At 39.6% G+C, this 14679-nt stretch overlaps 1 protein-coding gene across 5 annotated transcripts in view; it reads left to right on the forward strand.

Moving 5' to 3' along the window:
- Nucleotides 1-6270: 6270 nt before the first annotated feature.
- BARD1 (BRCA1 associated RING domain 1) overlaps nt 6271-14679 on the forward strand; it is an 85012-nt gene continuing 76603 nt past the window's right edge. For 3 of the 5 annotated variants that reach the window (XM_012651462.1, XM_012651463.1, XM_012651465.1), the window contains exon 1: nt 6342-6549. In XM_012651462.1, coding sequence (XP_012506916.1) covers nt 6407-6549 — 143 coding nt within the window. In that variant the 5' untranslated portion in view covers nt 6342-6406. Of the gene's footprint in view, nt 6550-14679 lie in introns of all 5 variants that reach the window. The other 2 variants (XM_012651461.1, XM_012651464.1) reach the window with 2 other exon arrangements.

Here is a 14679-nt window from a genome sequence, read left to right on the forward strand (position 1 = left end):
GGGCAACAAAGCGAGACTCTGTCTCAAAAAAAAAAAAAAAAAAATTCTTATCATTTTATTATTCTTGAACCTAGAGTTTCTTGCACAGTGGTAGGTGCTAGCATTTATTAAGAACTTAGTATGCTCCAAGCACTTTGCTAAGTGTGTTAGCTTATTTTATCCATACAACAATGAAGTATTTTCTATTATCCCTACTTCACAGATGAAAAAATATATGTTATCTTTTGAGATACTGAGAAAAATAACTAAATAAAGGCATATGCAAATATACTGAGAAATATTTTTAAACTATCTCTCACAGAAAGTGACTTTATAATTGTAACTAAATTTTAATTTAGCCTCCTGTACTCTAAAATATATTGCTGAAGGGCTATTAAGTGTTATTACCAATACTAGTAAAATGAGTCCAATATGAACAAGGCAGAATTTCCAACACAGTATATATGAATAAAAAAAAATAGCTGTAATGCACTTTGTGGTTGATCATTGCTTTTATGGATAGTGGTATACAGTCATTCATTCATTTATTCCCATATTTATTGAAAACATATTGTGTATGAGGCATATTTAAATACCCTAGTTACTTCTCACTTGTCCTTTGAAAGAAATTTAAATTATTGCATGAATTTTGATTAAACTGATTACAGAATTTTGAAACACAATGGAACCCAAACTAGGGCCAATGCTCATTTCCTAAATGAACATTTTATGTGCAAACAAACAGCTGCTAGAATCCAACAGAATTTAAAACAAGCTGTTTGTAAATTTTACTGACAGCTGTTTTTGGTGATTTTTGTCAACAGAATTTTCTTGCGTTGCATCACAGCATTCTTTTATTATAGTGTCCCCTCAAAGACTTGCTTGCTTTAATCACGTTTACAGAGATTTATGACTTGATGCTTATTCAGTGGTGGAGCTTCTCAACACAAAATGTCAGTGAGCCTGTTATAAATTGCTTCTGGCATTCCTACCCTATCTTTTATTTGGCTGGGAGTATTTCCACCTGAAAGTGATAAATTCCTGTTATAACTGCTTTATGTGCTTCAGTAATTACACTGTACAGAAAAAGGGGGTTTCTACTGAGATGTCCCCTTAAAAATAGCAAGCAATAAAAGGCAGTGGAATGGGTTGAACTCTCAAGTCTATTGAACAAAAAACAATGACCAGTGAAATATTTATGTCAGACTGAATTTGATAAACGATCAGGAAGTACAAAAGACACCAAAACCTTTAAAACAACTGCTGTGGGGACATATTAATGTAAATATCCTTAGACTTTTCATCCTGGGACAGAAATTTGGCAGGTGAGCATAAGAATAGTTAACATCCTTTCAAAAACCATTTCAACCATCTAGATGCTTCTAGAGAATTGGGTAATTTTTCCACTAAATGCCAAGGTCTGCATGACATTGAGACTGAGTCTATGTATGTTAGTCAAAGAGACTGTGGCCTGTCAAAACAGTTTAATATAATCCATTGCAGCCAATAACTTGATCGATACATACAGGCACAACTGAACTGATCAAAAGGAGATTCACATTAATCATTATGATATCCATGGGTGGTGGGTACTGACTAGTTTTGGCCCTACTGGTTTCTTTGCTCCATGTAAGTTGTCTATAGTACACAGGACAAAATGACTGTTTTTAATTGCTGAGGCTTTTTTGCTCTTAAAGGAGAAAAGAAAGGATATAAATAAAAGATCCTCAAGTCCATTAAACAAAAATTATAAAGATTTTCTTTATCAGGTCCTAATATATGCCAAGGATGGTGTCAGCAATCTAGCGGACACTTTGAGATGATAGTAAAAGAGATTATGATCAATAAATAGGATTTATGCTTCCTTTCAAGGTTATTGCATCATATTTGCAAAGGAGTTGCTACAGCAAGTATCTCTGTTCCAATAGTCACAGAACGAGTGGCTCCTTGCTTAGATTATGTGCTCTTTCATAAGAGACTTTTAAAGCAAGTGTAGCTGGCTTAGTGCAACTTCCCAATGCTAAGACCTGTCCTAAAAATGGGAAAATATATTGTGTGCTTATTGCGAGTTAAGCTTTAAGATACGTATTGAAGTTTAGGACAGTCCATTGTGAAGGGATTTCCATTGGTTGTGCTGCTCTGCTGGTTTAGGACAGTTTCACAAGCTGTAATTCCTTTCTCATAACAACGTTGTGAGTATGAGATTGGTGTTCATTAATCCTAAATTTACAAAAATGACACCAAGTTCCAAGATAGGTTACACAACGAGTCCATGGATACAATCCTGGGAAATGTCAAGGCTAGGTTTATAACGTAGTTCTGCTTGTCTCCAGATCTCTGTGCACTTGCTCATTATTCCACATTGGACTCCACAAAAAATAGCACAAAGCATATGACTTTAACGTAATAGCGTTTTCACATATAAAGGCAAGCTCTGTCAAATGTGTAGAACAGATACCACAGTCCTAGATGCTGAGGTGGTTTGTTCCATTCCATCAATTACCATGTTTGATTGTTCCTTATCAATTGTTTTCAAACTGCATTTTTTAAGGGGCAGATTTCATAGAGGTCCTTGCAAAGAAAATTTATACCTGACAAAGAGAATGTGCTCAAAGAGTCAAAGTGGTCGAATCCACTGCATAATGCCATAATTAAAAGCCAGAGAAGAATTAGTGTAAAGGCCAGAATTTGTGAGCTGTGTTCACACTCCACGGGAGGAGAGTCTGAGTGTTACAGATATTCCATTTTGTTTGTTATATATGTTTATCCAAGTGTATATGAGGAAGATTTACTACTTTGTAGAACACTTCATCATACAACAGAAGAAAAAAACATTAGCATTTAGACTTTTCAACAAACCGTTATACTGAGCCTGAAGATCAGAAAAGAAATCCAGGCTGGTGATGCCTTTGTAGCACAGCAGCACTGCAGAGATTGAAGCGATGGGGTGAGGGGTGAGGGTGGGAGGGCATGGAGAGAGAAGGATGGGCAAATAGGCTAAAGAGAGCTAATCTGTATGCCTCACAGTCCCTCCAGGACCAGAGTGTTACACTGGGGGAGGATGAATAATTTTGAAAGAGTCTAAGGTACTTGGGAATACTGCTTAGTTGGAAGAGAATAGACTAGGAGTCAAATGGAGCAACAAGCCTAAACTTTTATGTACACAGGAGGTCCTTGCAGGGAAACTCTGAAAGGGAATAAGACACCATTTAGCCCTTTTGGAAGTGAGAAGAGGATATTGTTAATGTCCTAAACTAAGGCTTTACTAACCCTATTGATGGACTGACTTCCCTGCAGAACTTTTTCTCTGAAAGAATTACAGGATTTTACACATTGGTGGTGTACCGCACCCTGGAAAGGTTGCCCATCTTCTATACACACACTAACATGAGAGAAGGAACTGGTTCTTGAAATTCAGGATCAGGGTTGCAGGAAGGAGTTGATTCAAACACACACATTCTATCTCCACCAAAAACAAGGTGTCAGCAACTTGAACTATGGCAGAGCAAGGCTGGAAGGAAGGAAATGGAATGGGAAGTTGAAGATGGGGAAGTCACCTTGCTTATTCTTTACAAGTTTACTATGGTCACAATTAAACAGCTGCCAAGGACATCATGAGCCTTGGGGAGAGGGAATGGGGAAATGGCAGAGGAAAGGAAAAGAGGAAACTAACAGCAGAAAACTCATTGCACCTGCAACATAATTCATTTAATAGCACTGTACAAATAGGCCAATTACAATTGTTTGGTCCCCAAAGCATTTTACTAAAATGTGAAATTTCCATTTACTCTGATCACAGTTAAATTGTGCCCTAATTAAAGAAGCACCTGATAAAAATGTTCAGTGTTACTATTTGGTAAATAAAGCATCAACCATACTGAATATATATATATATATATATATATATATATATATGATCGTCTTCAACTAGTTGCCATTTTTTGAGTACTTATGATGTAGGTGATTTTACATTTAATCTCAGTTAATAATCCCAAATATATATATGATAAATATTATCCCTATTTTGCATAAAAGGAAACTAATGCTCAGAGAGCTTAAGACTTGACTAAAATCACACAATTATTTAGTGGAAGTGGGATTAGAAGTGGGACCGTCTGACTCCTGAAATACTCAATTCATTCCATTAACACCGCATAGTGTCTCTCCAGATTTTAACATTTTGTTTTGTAGAGTTTTATTTCTCCGAGGCTCAGCAAAGAGTAAGCTATGGTTTAACAGGTTATTAATCAAGGACTAACTTCTTGAGTGCCTCTGAGTTTTTAAAAAAATTGTTAGTTTATGTGCTATCATGTGTCTAGTTAAAACACCTGTTAAGATCTTATTTAGTTTTTGCTCATTCTGCTTCTACCAACCAAGTATTCGATTTTGGCCAAGTCACTTAAACTTTTTGAGCCTTCATAATTTACCGGAGCCATTAAGAATTAAAAAGATCTGGGTTAAAATTCTGCTTCTCTCATTATCTGTGCCTCTACCTTGGAAAGTAACTTAAGATTTCTGAGCCACACCTGCCTCCTCTTTTAAAGAACACTCTCTTAGTGGCTATAATACAAAATACTATAGTCTGGGTGGCTTAAACAACAGAAATTTATTTGTCACAGTTCTGGAGGCTGGAAGTCTTGAAATAAGGCTGCCAGCATGGCTGGGTTCTGGTGAGGGCCCTCTTCTCCCACCTTCTTGCTATGTCTTCCCGTGGCAGAGAAAGAGGGAACTCTTCTCTGCTTGTAAGGACAATAATCCCATCGTGGAGGATGGACTCTCATAACCTCATTGAAACCTAATTATCTCCCAAAGGCCCCACCTCTAAATACCATCATGTTGGGGGGTAGGGCTTTAACATAGGAACTTGAGGGTGACACATTCAGTCCATAACAGATACCAATACCAATTTCATAGGGTTCCTATGAGGATTAAGGCAGGTAATAATATAGGGAAACGCTTACAACGGGGCCTGGCTTGCAGGTAGTCCAATGATTCAACAAATGCTGAGCACCTATGGAGCCAAGCACTACCTGTGCCACATGGAGCTACATTGGGGAATATGTCAGATGCAGCCAGTCTCTGATTTTTTGGAGGTTTTGGACTAGATGGGGAAACTAACATATATGTATATATACACAAACTGGTGATACGGAGTACCTGAGAGAATCCAGTACAGGGACCAGGAAAACCTTCGAAAGAGTGATATTGAGCCGAGACCCCAATGAGGAATGGGGAAGAGGACAATTTCAGGTTCCAGAGGGAATCTCTGTGCAAAAACCCTGAGGCAGCAAGGTGTAGGTGCTTTTAAAGACCTGTTGTAAAGCCCTGTGGGGGTGGGACAGTGACGACTGGGGAATGTTTTGACAAGAGGCTGGTATAGGCCGGGTTAGTCAAAGAGCAGTGAAATACCTTTAAGGAATTTTAAGAAAGGGTTGTGCCAAGATGAGTTTGGTGTTTGAAAATAGATTTAGGTGGCTACAGGGTAGCCTCGGGGGACTGGAGAGGACCTGGGTGGACACTTGCATACCTGCTAGAAGCTACGGCAGAAATCCAGGTTAGGAAGAGGAAACTGGGACTGTCGTGGAGAGAAGTGGGTAGATTTGAGATAAGCCAGGGGGATAAAAGGCAAAGATTTGGCAATGGATTGGGGGAGGGGGAGGAGCGAAGCCGTAACTCCATAGGTGTGATTTGTAAAATGTGGTGATCAATGAATGGTCCTTATGAGGAAGGTAGACACAAAACGTTTTTGGAAATTTTATTCACCATATTTCAAAAGTCAACTAGAACTTTTTTAACATCTTTGAGCAGATATCTGTAACTAGTTAGATAGAAACCTTCCTTATTTTTACTCGGCTCTTATGCACCACAGCTGGGGTGATGGGGAAGAGAAGAAAAAGTTGCTTTATTAGGAATAAAGAGTGGCACCTTCAGTGTAATGGGCAAAGCTTCTCCAAGTTCAACAGTAATCAAAACAGCACTCCTTATAGCTAACGTTCCATTAATAGTTTCTCGGTTTGTGGTTTTCCCAACGGTTAAAATTGCCTGAGGGTCCCTAGAACCTAAACTCCGGGAACCAGCGACTTTGCGTTCGTCCTGGGCGTTATGCCTTCGGGCGGCCCCGCCCCTTTCCCGCCAACTGGCGCACCACTGTGGCCCCGCCCCTCCGTTCCGCTCGCAGCGGCTTCGGTAAGTTTCAGCTCCAAGCCCCGACCCAGGCCCCGCCCCTGAGTCCCGCGAGCCCGGACTTTGGGCGAGTTTCAGCCGCCCGGCCCCGCCCCGTCCCGCGCGCCCCGCCCCCGGGCGTCCCTCCAGAGCCGCGGGGAACCGCTGGGTTGGGGTCGGCTCGCTGGCCTGCGGCGTCTCGGTGGCTGTCCGAGTCCTCCCGGCCTACCGCTCTTCGAGAAGCCTTTCCCGCGAAGGCGGGGCGATGCCTGGGAACCGGCAGCCGAGGGTCCGCTGCGGGAACGAGCCTCGTCCCGCGCCCGCCATGGAGCCCGCGGGTCGCGGAGCCTGGGCCCACAGCCGCGCCGCGCTCGGCCGCCTGGAGAACCTGCTACGCTGCTCGCGTTGGTAAAGATGGAGCGTCGAGGGGTTGCCGCGAGGGCAGAGGCCTGGGGCAGGGGTCGCCCCAGTCTCAGGGACCCGGGGGATCTTTTCTAACCTCCCGTTTCCTCCTTCCATTGCCGCCCGGCAGTCGGGCCGGCGTGCAGGGTTGGTACCTGCCCAGGGATCTCCTCCCTGGCCCCCATTCGCATTCTTTCTGGGCTGCTTCCCAGCCTCCCCTTGCACCGAGTCCAACTAAAACGGTAGTTTTTGAACTTGAGCGGGCTAAAGAACCGTCTGGGGGTGTGGCTAAAATGCGCACCCTGGCCCCGCCTCCAGAGTTTGAATCCTAGCGCGCGGGTGGGCCAAAGGCTTCCGCGCTTCCTGCCCGGCCCCGGATGCGGGATCCCGGAACCTCACGCCAAGGGCTGCGGAGTTGCCCCAGAAGCTCTCTAAGTTAGAAGCACCTGCCCCTCTTTGCTGAGCTGGTTTTTTGGACATTTTCCCCGTAGCAGCTTTTTGGGGTGGGGTGGAGTATTGGGGACCCTTGTGAGGGGGTAGATTGAAGATGGCATTGTAATGGCCACCGCCAATTCTATTTGTCATTCAATTTCTCATTTCCTTGGTTTGGTCAAAAGACTGGCCAGGGGTTCCAGCTTTTCGAGATTATGTTTATTATTATTTTTGCCTATTTTCCTTCATGCTGTTACACTATAGGAGTCCTCTCAGGGTTTTCATTCCATCCAAAGACATTATTTTCATGAGTGGTACTTCTTGCTCCTTTTCTTGTAGCTTTTTCTAATATAGACACCAAGGAAGTTTATAAAACCCGAGAAGGGCTTGTCTAACTTTTCATTTCTTCTAAAAGCGTTTATTGCTGTGTGCACAGCTCAGTATTTCTGCGTCAAGATCACTCTGTCGGGCTTTCTGTTTGTAGCTGTCAGAACCATATTTCTTTTTTGGACTTTGTTTTTTTCGTTCTGATTTCCTACTTGCAAAACTTAGTTACTTCTATGTTGCTTATACACAAAGTGTAAGTAACATAGCAACTTTTTCTTTAAAAATGAAAAAGACTTAACTGTCATAGTTTTGTACTTACATTTTGTTTTACAGAAACTTAACATCTGTGACAAAATGACATCATTGCATTCTTTAGAGAAGTGACACTTGCTAGAATGAGCACATGAAGACATTTTGAGTTGTATGTGTATGTTTTCCCATAGCACATGGGTCATCTGAAAATAAGATTTAAGACTGGCACTGCTGCAGTAACAGAGACAATTAAGTTCACACCTTAGTAGTTCAACAAAAGGTAGACATTCCCTTGGCACATTTCTGTATGTAAGTATGTAAGTATGGTGCGTCACTTAGACTGTAGACTCAGACATCCTGAGTTCAGGTTCCAGCTTTGATACTATTGAGTGGGCCAAGTCATTCGACTTCACTGTGCCTCGTTTTCCCCATATGAGTGATAATGATTAGCTCATTCTGCTGAAAGGATTTAATAATAAACTTACTGAGCACTTCCAAAGTACCGGATACTGCTCCAGGTATTGAGTATTTGTTAGTGAATAAAGCAGACAAAAATCACATCCCTTAAGGAACTTATATAGGAGACAAGAAACTAAAATTATACATGTACAGTGTTAAATGTGGCGCTTGTCATAGAATAAATGATAAATAATAGGTATCTTATAAAAATACAAAAGGACGTGGTCTCTGCTTGCTAAATGATTTAGAAAAGACAAAATGGGTATTCTGTATGAATAATCTATAGATTGTCCTGAAAGCTAACAAAGCCAGTTTCACTTTTTACCCCCCACCAAATATTTTTCCAGTTTCTTTTTTTTTTTTTTTTTTTGAGACAGAGTCTCACTGTGTTGCCTGGGATAGAGTGCCGTGGCGTCAGCCTAGCTCACAGCAACCTCAAACTCCTGGGCTCAAGCGATCCTCCTGCCTCAGCCTCCCAAGTAGCAGGACTATAGGCATGCGCTACCATGCCCGGCTAATTTTTTCTATATATTTTTTAGTTGTCCAATTAATTTCTTTCTATTTTTAGTAGAGACGCGGTCTCGCTCTTGCTCAGGCTGGTTTCGAACTCCTGAGCCCAAACAATCCGCCCGCCTTGGCCTCCCAGAGTGCTAGGATTACAGGCGTGAGCCACCACGCCCGGCCTCCAGTTTCTAATTGAAGTGAGTGGACAATAAGAGCCAAAGGACTGAAAGTAAACGTCAGTAACTAGGCCCAGGTTTTTAATATGGCTCATCCATTTGGCCAAAAGATATTGAATGCCGTTGATAAGTTTTTAATTTAATAATTAGCGTATGAACAACTGATGGATGAACTCAATCTTAACTCTTTCTTAGAATGCATATTTTTCACATTGGGCTCTATGTATTTTTTCTATCAGGGGTCAGATAGTAAATATTTTAGGCTTTGCTGGCCACAAACAGTTTCTGTTATTTTTGTTTTTTTACCTCCCTTAAAAATGTAAAAATCATTCTTTGCTCAAGGGCTATACGGGCTGCTGGCTCGATTTGGCCCACAGGCGATAGTTTACCCAACTCTGTTTTAAAAGGTAAAATGTCTTAAGTTTAAAAATCCTTTTCTGCATAAAATTTTGTATCATGTGGGTTCTAAGATTTAGAAGTGCTTTCCTTTCTTAGTGCTCTGCATTGGCACTGTCTGTAGTGAATGAAGCCTGGCCACCTGCACCTTACCCAGGAGAAAACATTCTTTCCACCTCTGCCTTTGCCCTCCTGGCTGCCTGACATTACTGCTGGAAAGGAGCAACTCGGGATGGTCTGCATCTCACTTTTGCTACCCACCATTCAAAGCAGTGTCATGTTATTTGAAATCGTGTCAGTATATCCTTTTACGGTTTCAAAGTTCTACCCAGTGGGCTAGTGATTACCCCGATTACCCTCTCATTCAGCTGCAGCTGTCATCTGTCTCGTGTTCCCAGCTGTCATCTGTCTTATGTAGCACACTGGATGTATTTTGCAGCAAGCCTTACTTGCTGTGAGGGTGGACTGGCTACATAACAGGGCTTCCCTTCTTGACCTTTAACATAAGTACAGCTTCAAGGTGAAGCTGATCAAAGTGTTCAAGAGGCCAGATGTGACATTTGTGTTAGGGCCAAGCCTCACAATTTAAAGATTTGGAAAAAGGGGACAGGAAGACCATGTCATTTGAGAGGCTGGCAGAAAGCACAGTAATAATGTGTTCCTAAAGGAAGCAGGAAATGATAAGAGGAGCTGCAGTGTAAAAGCCCCAGGTGGCATATGACACACTTTTGTGAATTAAAATAATGAGGTACCTCTTGGCCTATTTTTGAAGGTGAGGGTGGGGTTTGGCATCTATGACAATTGTAACTTGGGTCTTTTTAATCAACTTTTAGTAAAAAGTTAAAAAGTAACCCTATAACTTTTAGGATGAGTGATTTTTTTTTTTCCCCTGAATTATCTCTTGTCATTTAAAAGGTGATCAGAGATTAATTTAGTATTCTTTCATATTTTGAGGAATGTAGCTTCTATAACTTAGCAGTTAAGAGCATGGATTCTGGAGTCAGACGCTGGCTTCACCTCCTGGTTCAGTGATTTTGGTCAAGTTATTTCATCTTTGTATGCTTCCTTTTCTTTATCTGCAAAATGAGTTAGTAGTTTCTACCTTACAAGGGGGATTAAATGAGTCGATATTTATAAGATACTTAGAGCAGTGCCTGTTATGTACTAGATGCTATATGAATGTTTGTAAAATAAAGTACAGATTTCCTGACTCCAGCATTCAGCTTTTGCCTTTCTTCATGAGTTTTGCATGTTCAGAGGCATCCTTAGATGGGGTTCCTTTCAGTGTGCCCTGGTGCTGGTTATTCATTAGAACAACAAGAAATTACAGAGGCATTGCATTAGCCAAGGAGGGGATGCATTTTCTACTCTTAAGGAGCATATGTTTAATTTCAAGGGATAAAAGGTACATTTTAGTATATATTACAGTGCAGGCCTCCTTGGCCAAGGGGACAGTGTGAAGAGTACTTGGGTGGGGCCCATGACAGCATCGTGGGCTTTTGAACTGTGCTTCAAGGTATGGATAGATTTTTAGAAATGGAGCCAAATGGGGGAATATTAGCAGATAACAGTATACTAAAAAGAATTGTTGAATAAATGGGGAGTGGGCCAGGTATTAAGACAGGGTCAAATCAGACAGTAATATTCATTTGGTTCACATAAATTAACTTCTTAAGGAGAGCAACTCTTGTAGCTTTCCCGGGACTCTGGTGTCCTCGTCTGTAAAATGAAGAGGATGGACTAGTTGATTTTTTTTTTTTTTAAGGCTCCCTCTGGTTTGCAGATTTCGTAATTACTAGTGTCCACTGGATGTAAAATATTGTTTAAAACTTTTTATTGAAGTATAACATACATATGGACAGAAAAAGGCACAGATTGTTGGTATTCTGCTTGCATGATATCCTACAAATTAGAAAGTATTTATTGTGGGATTTATTTACTTATGTAGTATTTTGATTGATTGATATCTGTCTCCTTCAGTTATACTACACATTTAGTAAAGAGACAGGTTCACTTTGTAGCCGCAATGCCAAACACGTAGTTTCTTAGTGTTAAAGGTTAAATTAATGTATGGAAGAAATTTAGGTTAAGGTAGGATCACATTCAAGGGCCTTCGCAAGTGGTAATACCAGAAGGACCTAGTTAATTACCTGAATTGCCGAGCATCCACCATGGGTTTCTGAGGTTAATTGCCTGTAGTGAACAGTTACCGAGGCCTCAGGGCAGATGTAGAAGGTACAAGTCTTTCCACTGGGATTTAGAGCTGGAACTACAACATGCACAGTCCCAATGCAGGCATACACACAGCTGGTGTTATATAGGTCTTTGACTGCCAGAGTTGCTTACTGGACATATTGAGCTCACTTTATACTGTCCCCTATAACAGAGGGGATGGCTTTACAAGTGAAGTTATTGGTATACAAGTCTGAGCTCAGAAGAGAGTGGATGGGACGGGAGTGGAAATTTGAGAGTCACCTGCATATATATGGTAATTGAGGTCCTACTTCTGAGGAATGCATAGGGAAGAGAGTGTAAAGAGAAATGCCTAGGTTTGAGCCTTGAGACTCAACATTTATATTTCAGGTGGAAGAGGAAGCTTTGAAGGACAGAGGAAGATCACCAGTTACTTACATATTGTTTTACTTTGTAAGAAAGGAAATAGACATAATAACCAACTCTGTTTGTGTTTGTTATACATATTCTCTGTGATATTCTCTGTGACTTATTTGTCTCTTATAGTAGATTCTATTGTAATTAGTCATTAATAGAGAGTTCTATTGCCCATTTGACTTTTGGATTATTTGACTTATTCAACATTTCTTGATACTAAACAGACATGATTTTTTATTTTTCCTATGTGATTCACTTGAATCTGGCATACAAAATAACTATACGAGATAAGATGCTTCCATGTCACTCAAATACTGAATTTGTTAAACACTTAGTTTATTATGAAGATAAACACAACAAGTTGTTTAATTGGCTCAGAAAGCCCATACATTTTGATGTTAAACATGTTAGTCCACAACTTATAAATACTTTCTGTTTTTAAGAGGTGAGAGCACTGTGGGAGCTGCCCTTCCTAATATATAGCAGTTGGTAGCTCATGGAAGCTTAGGAGAGCCATTCAATTAAGAAATAGATCTGCCTCAGTTTGTAATCTCAACTGGATTTGCTTTCCTTTTTTTCTTTGCAAAGAAAATTTTATATCAATGGGATTTTTTTTTTTTAATCGTTTGTTCTCACTACTTAGTTCTTCCCTAAGTTATAATCTTCTGACAGCACCAGTCTTTCCAAATCAACTACATGTCAGGTTAACAGAAGTATGACTACAGGCAGGGAGAAAGTAGAGTAGCTGAATTTTCAAGGTACAGAAATCCTGTTACCATGCAAATGTCTTTTTTTTTCATCTGGATTTTTTTTCTTTCTAATATATATGTATATCAAACAGAAAATAGGGTAAGGATAAAATGCAATTGTTAATACAAATACATTTTTGTCTGTAGTCTTTCTCTTTTTTTTTTTTTCCAGCTGCCTGCCCTCCCCCTATAGTCTTTCATTTGGTTCGTTCATTAAGGATTTATTGAAATCTCACTGTTTGTATAGCACCATGCTAGGTTGATAATGGTGGGTTGGGGAGCCCAGAAAAAAATGCAAGTCCAAATCGTTGATCTATAGAGTTATAGTCTATTTGGAAACAAGAAAAATAGAGAATCAGGCAGTTAAAATGCAGACACTCCTCGACTTAACGATGAAATTACGTCCTGATAAACCTGTTGTAAGTTAAAGATATTAGATCAAAAATGCATTTAAGACTCCTAACCTACTGACCATCGTAGCATAGCCTAGCCTACCTTAAATGTGCTCAGAACATCACATTAACCTACAGTTGGGCCGAATCATCTAACACAAAGCCTATTTTATAATAAAGTGTTGAGTATCTCATGTGATTTATTGAATACTGTACTGAAAGTGAAAAACAGGATGGCTGGCTGCTGCCGCCCAGCATCATACTGCGTATTTCTAGCCTGGGAAAAGATCAAAATTTGAAGTATGGTTTCTCTTGAATGTGTTAACACTCGTTGAAAAATTATAAGTAGAACCGTAGTAAGTTGAGGACCATCTGTACAAAATATAATATTTACATTTCAACGCTGAATTCCAGAGCCCCAACTAGATGCCATCTCTCTTTGGAACTTTAGACCATTTGATGTGTCTCTTAAGTCATATGTTAATTTGGTTTATACGATTACTCTCCTAGATTATAGGCCCCTTAGGAAAGAGCAGAACATGGTCAACTTTGTGTTCTTTTCATGTCTGGTGCATAGTGTGGATTTGCATAAGTCATGGCATGGAGGCTAAAATCCAAGAATTCCTGTGCTGATTTGTTTAGTATCATATTATATCACCTGGAATGGTATTTGGATAATATGTTGGGCTTAAGTAGTTGTTAGGGGAGGAGGAAGTATATTCCAGGCTGGGGAAAATAGTCTGAGCAAAATGAATAGGGTCAGAGTTGGACATTGGCTTTTCGAGAATCTTTATGGGCACCAGCCTGACCAGAGCAGAGTTTTGTTGAGGAGCAATGAGACAAAAAGTTGCATGGCTTGGGGTTTACCAGATTTTAAAGAACTTTTTAATATTAAATTTTTAAGAACTGAAAATAATGCAGGCATAGGTGAAAAGAATTAAAATACTAACATGGTGTATGCCTATTAAATATTTGTTAAATGAATGACAGATAAGTCTGAATCCTCTTCAAGAACTCAAAATTATCAATTTCTTGTGTGTCTGTTAAGAGGTTCTCTTTGTTGATGTGTTATATACCTCAGATGATAGGATACTATACATCATGTAGATATATTATGATTTATTTAGCCATTTCCTTATTGGTAAAAATTTAGGTTGTTTCCAGTTCTTTGCTGTAACAAGCAGTGCTAGAGTGAATATCCTTGTTATATGCCTTCACATTTATTTACGATCGTTTTAAATTATTTAATATAATTATATGTGAAAATCAATAGGACAAAGACTATAATGAAAACATTCTTTGCTTATCTCTCATCACCCTGAGTTTTATGTTCTAGTTACAACCTCTTTCATCTCTTTAGTTTTTCAAGCATTTACCTACATTTCCAAATATGTTTATATCGCTATTTCTTGATTTTTGTCCATTTTAGAGATTATTAACTTTCTTACTTCCTACTCTTAAAAATGAGTTTTCTTCTTACCTATTATCTATTAACTTTGAATTATGGAAGTTGAGTAGATATAGAAATTCTAAGTACAAAATAATTTTCAGGTATTATTTTGAAGGCTTTGCTCAACAGTTCTGTAGCATCCCTTATTACCCTTGCGAAGTCTTATGCCATCATGATTGCTTTTTAAAAAATATATATGACATTTTAATTTTAGTCTCTGGAAGCTTTTAGAATCTTGTCTAGATACCTTTGGTGTTTTGAAGCTTCATTTTCACAAGTGTCTAGTGTATCTGGAGGATAAATTCCTGGCAGTGGAATAATTGCTTTAAAGTTGGATCCTTTTAAAATTTTTTAGATATCTCCCAGTTGTAATAAAAATTCCTTTTTTT

Source organism: Propithecus coquereli, unplaced genomic scaffold (assembly GCF_000956105.1).
Source record: "Propithecus coquereli isolate 6110/MARCELLA unplaced genomic scaffold, Pcoq_1.0 Scaffold357, whole genome shotgun sequence".
NCBI classification, from domain to species: Eukaryota; Metazoa; Chordata; class Mammalia; order Primates; family Indriidae; genus Propithecus; species Propithecus coquereli.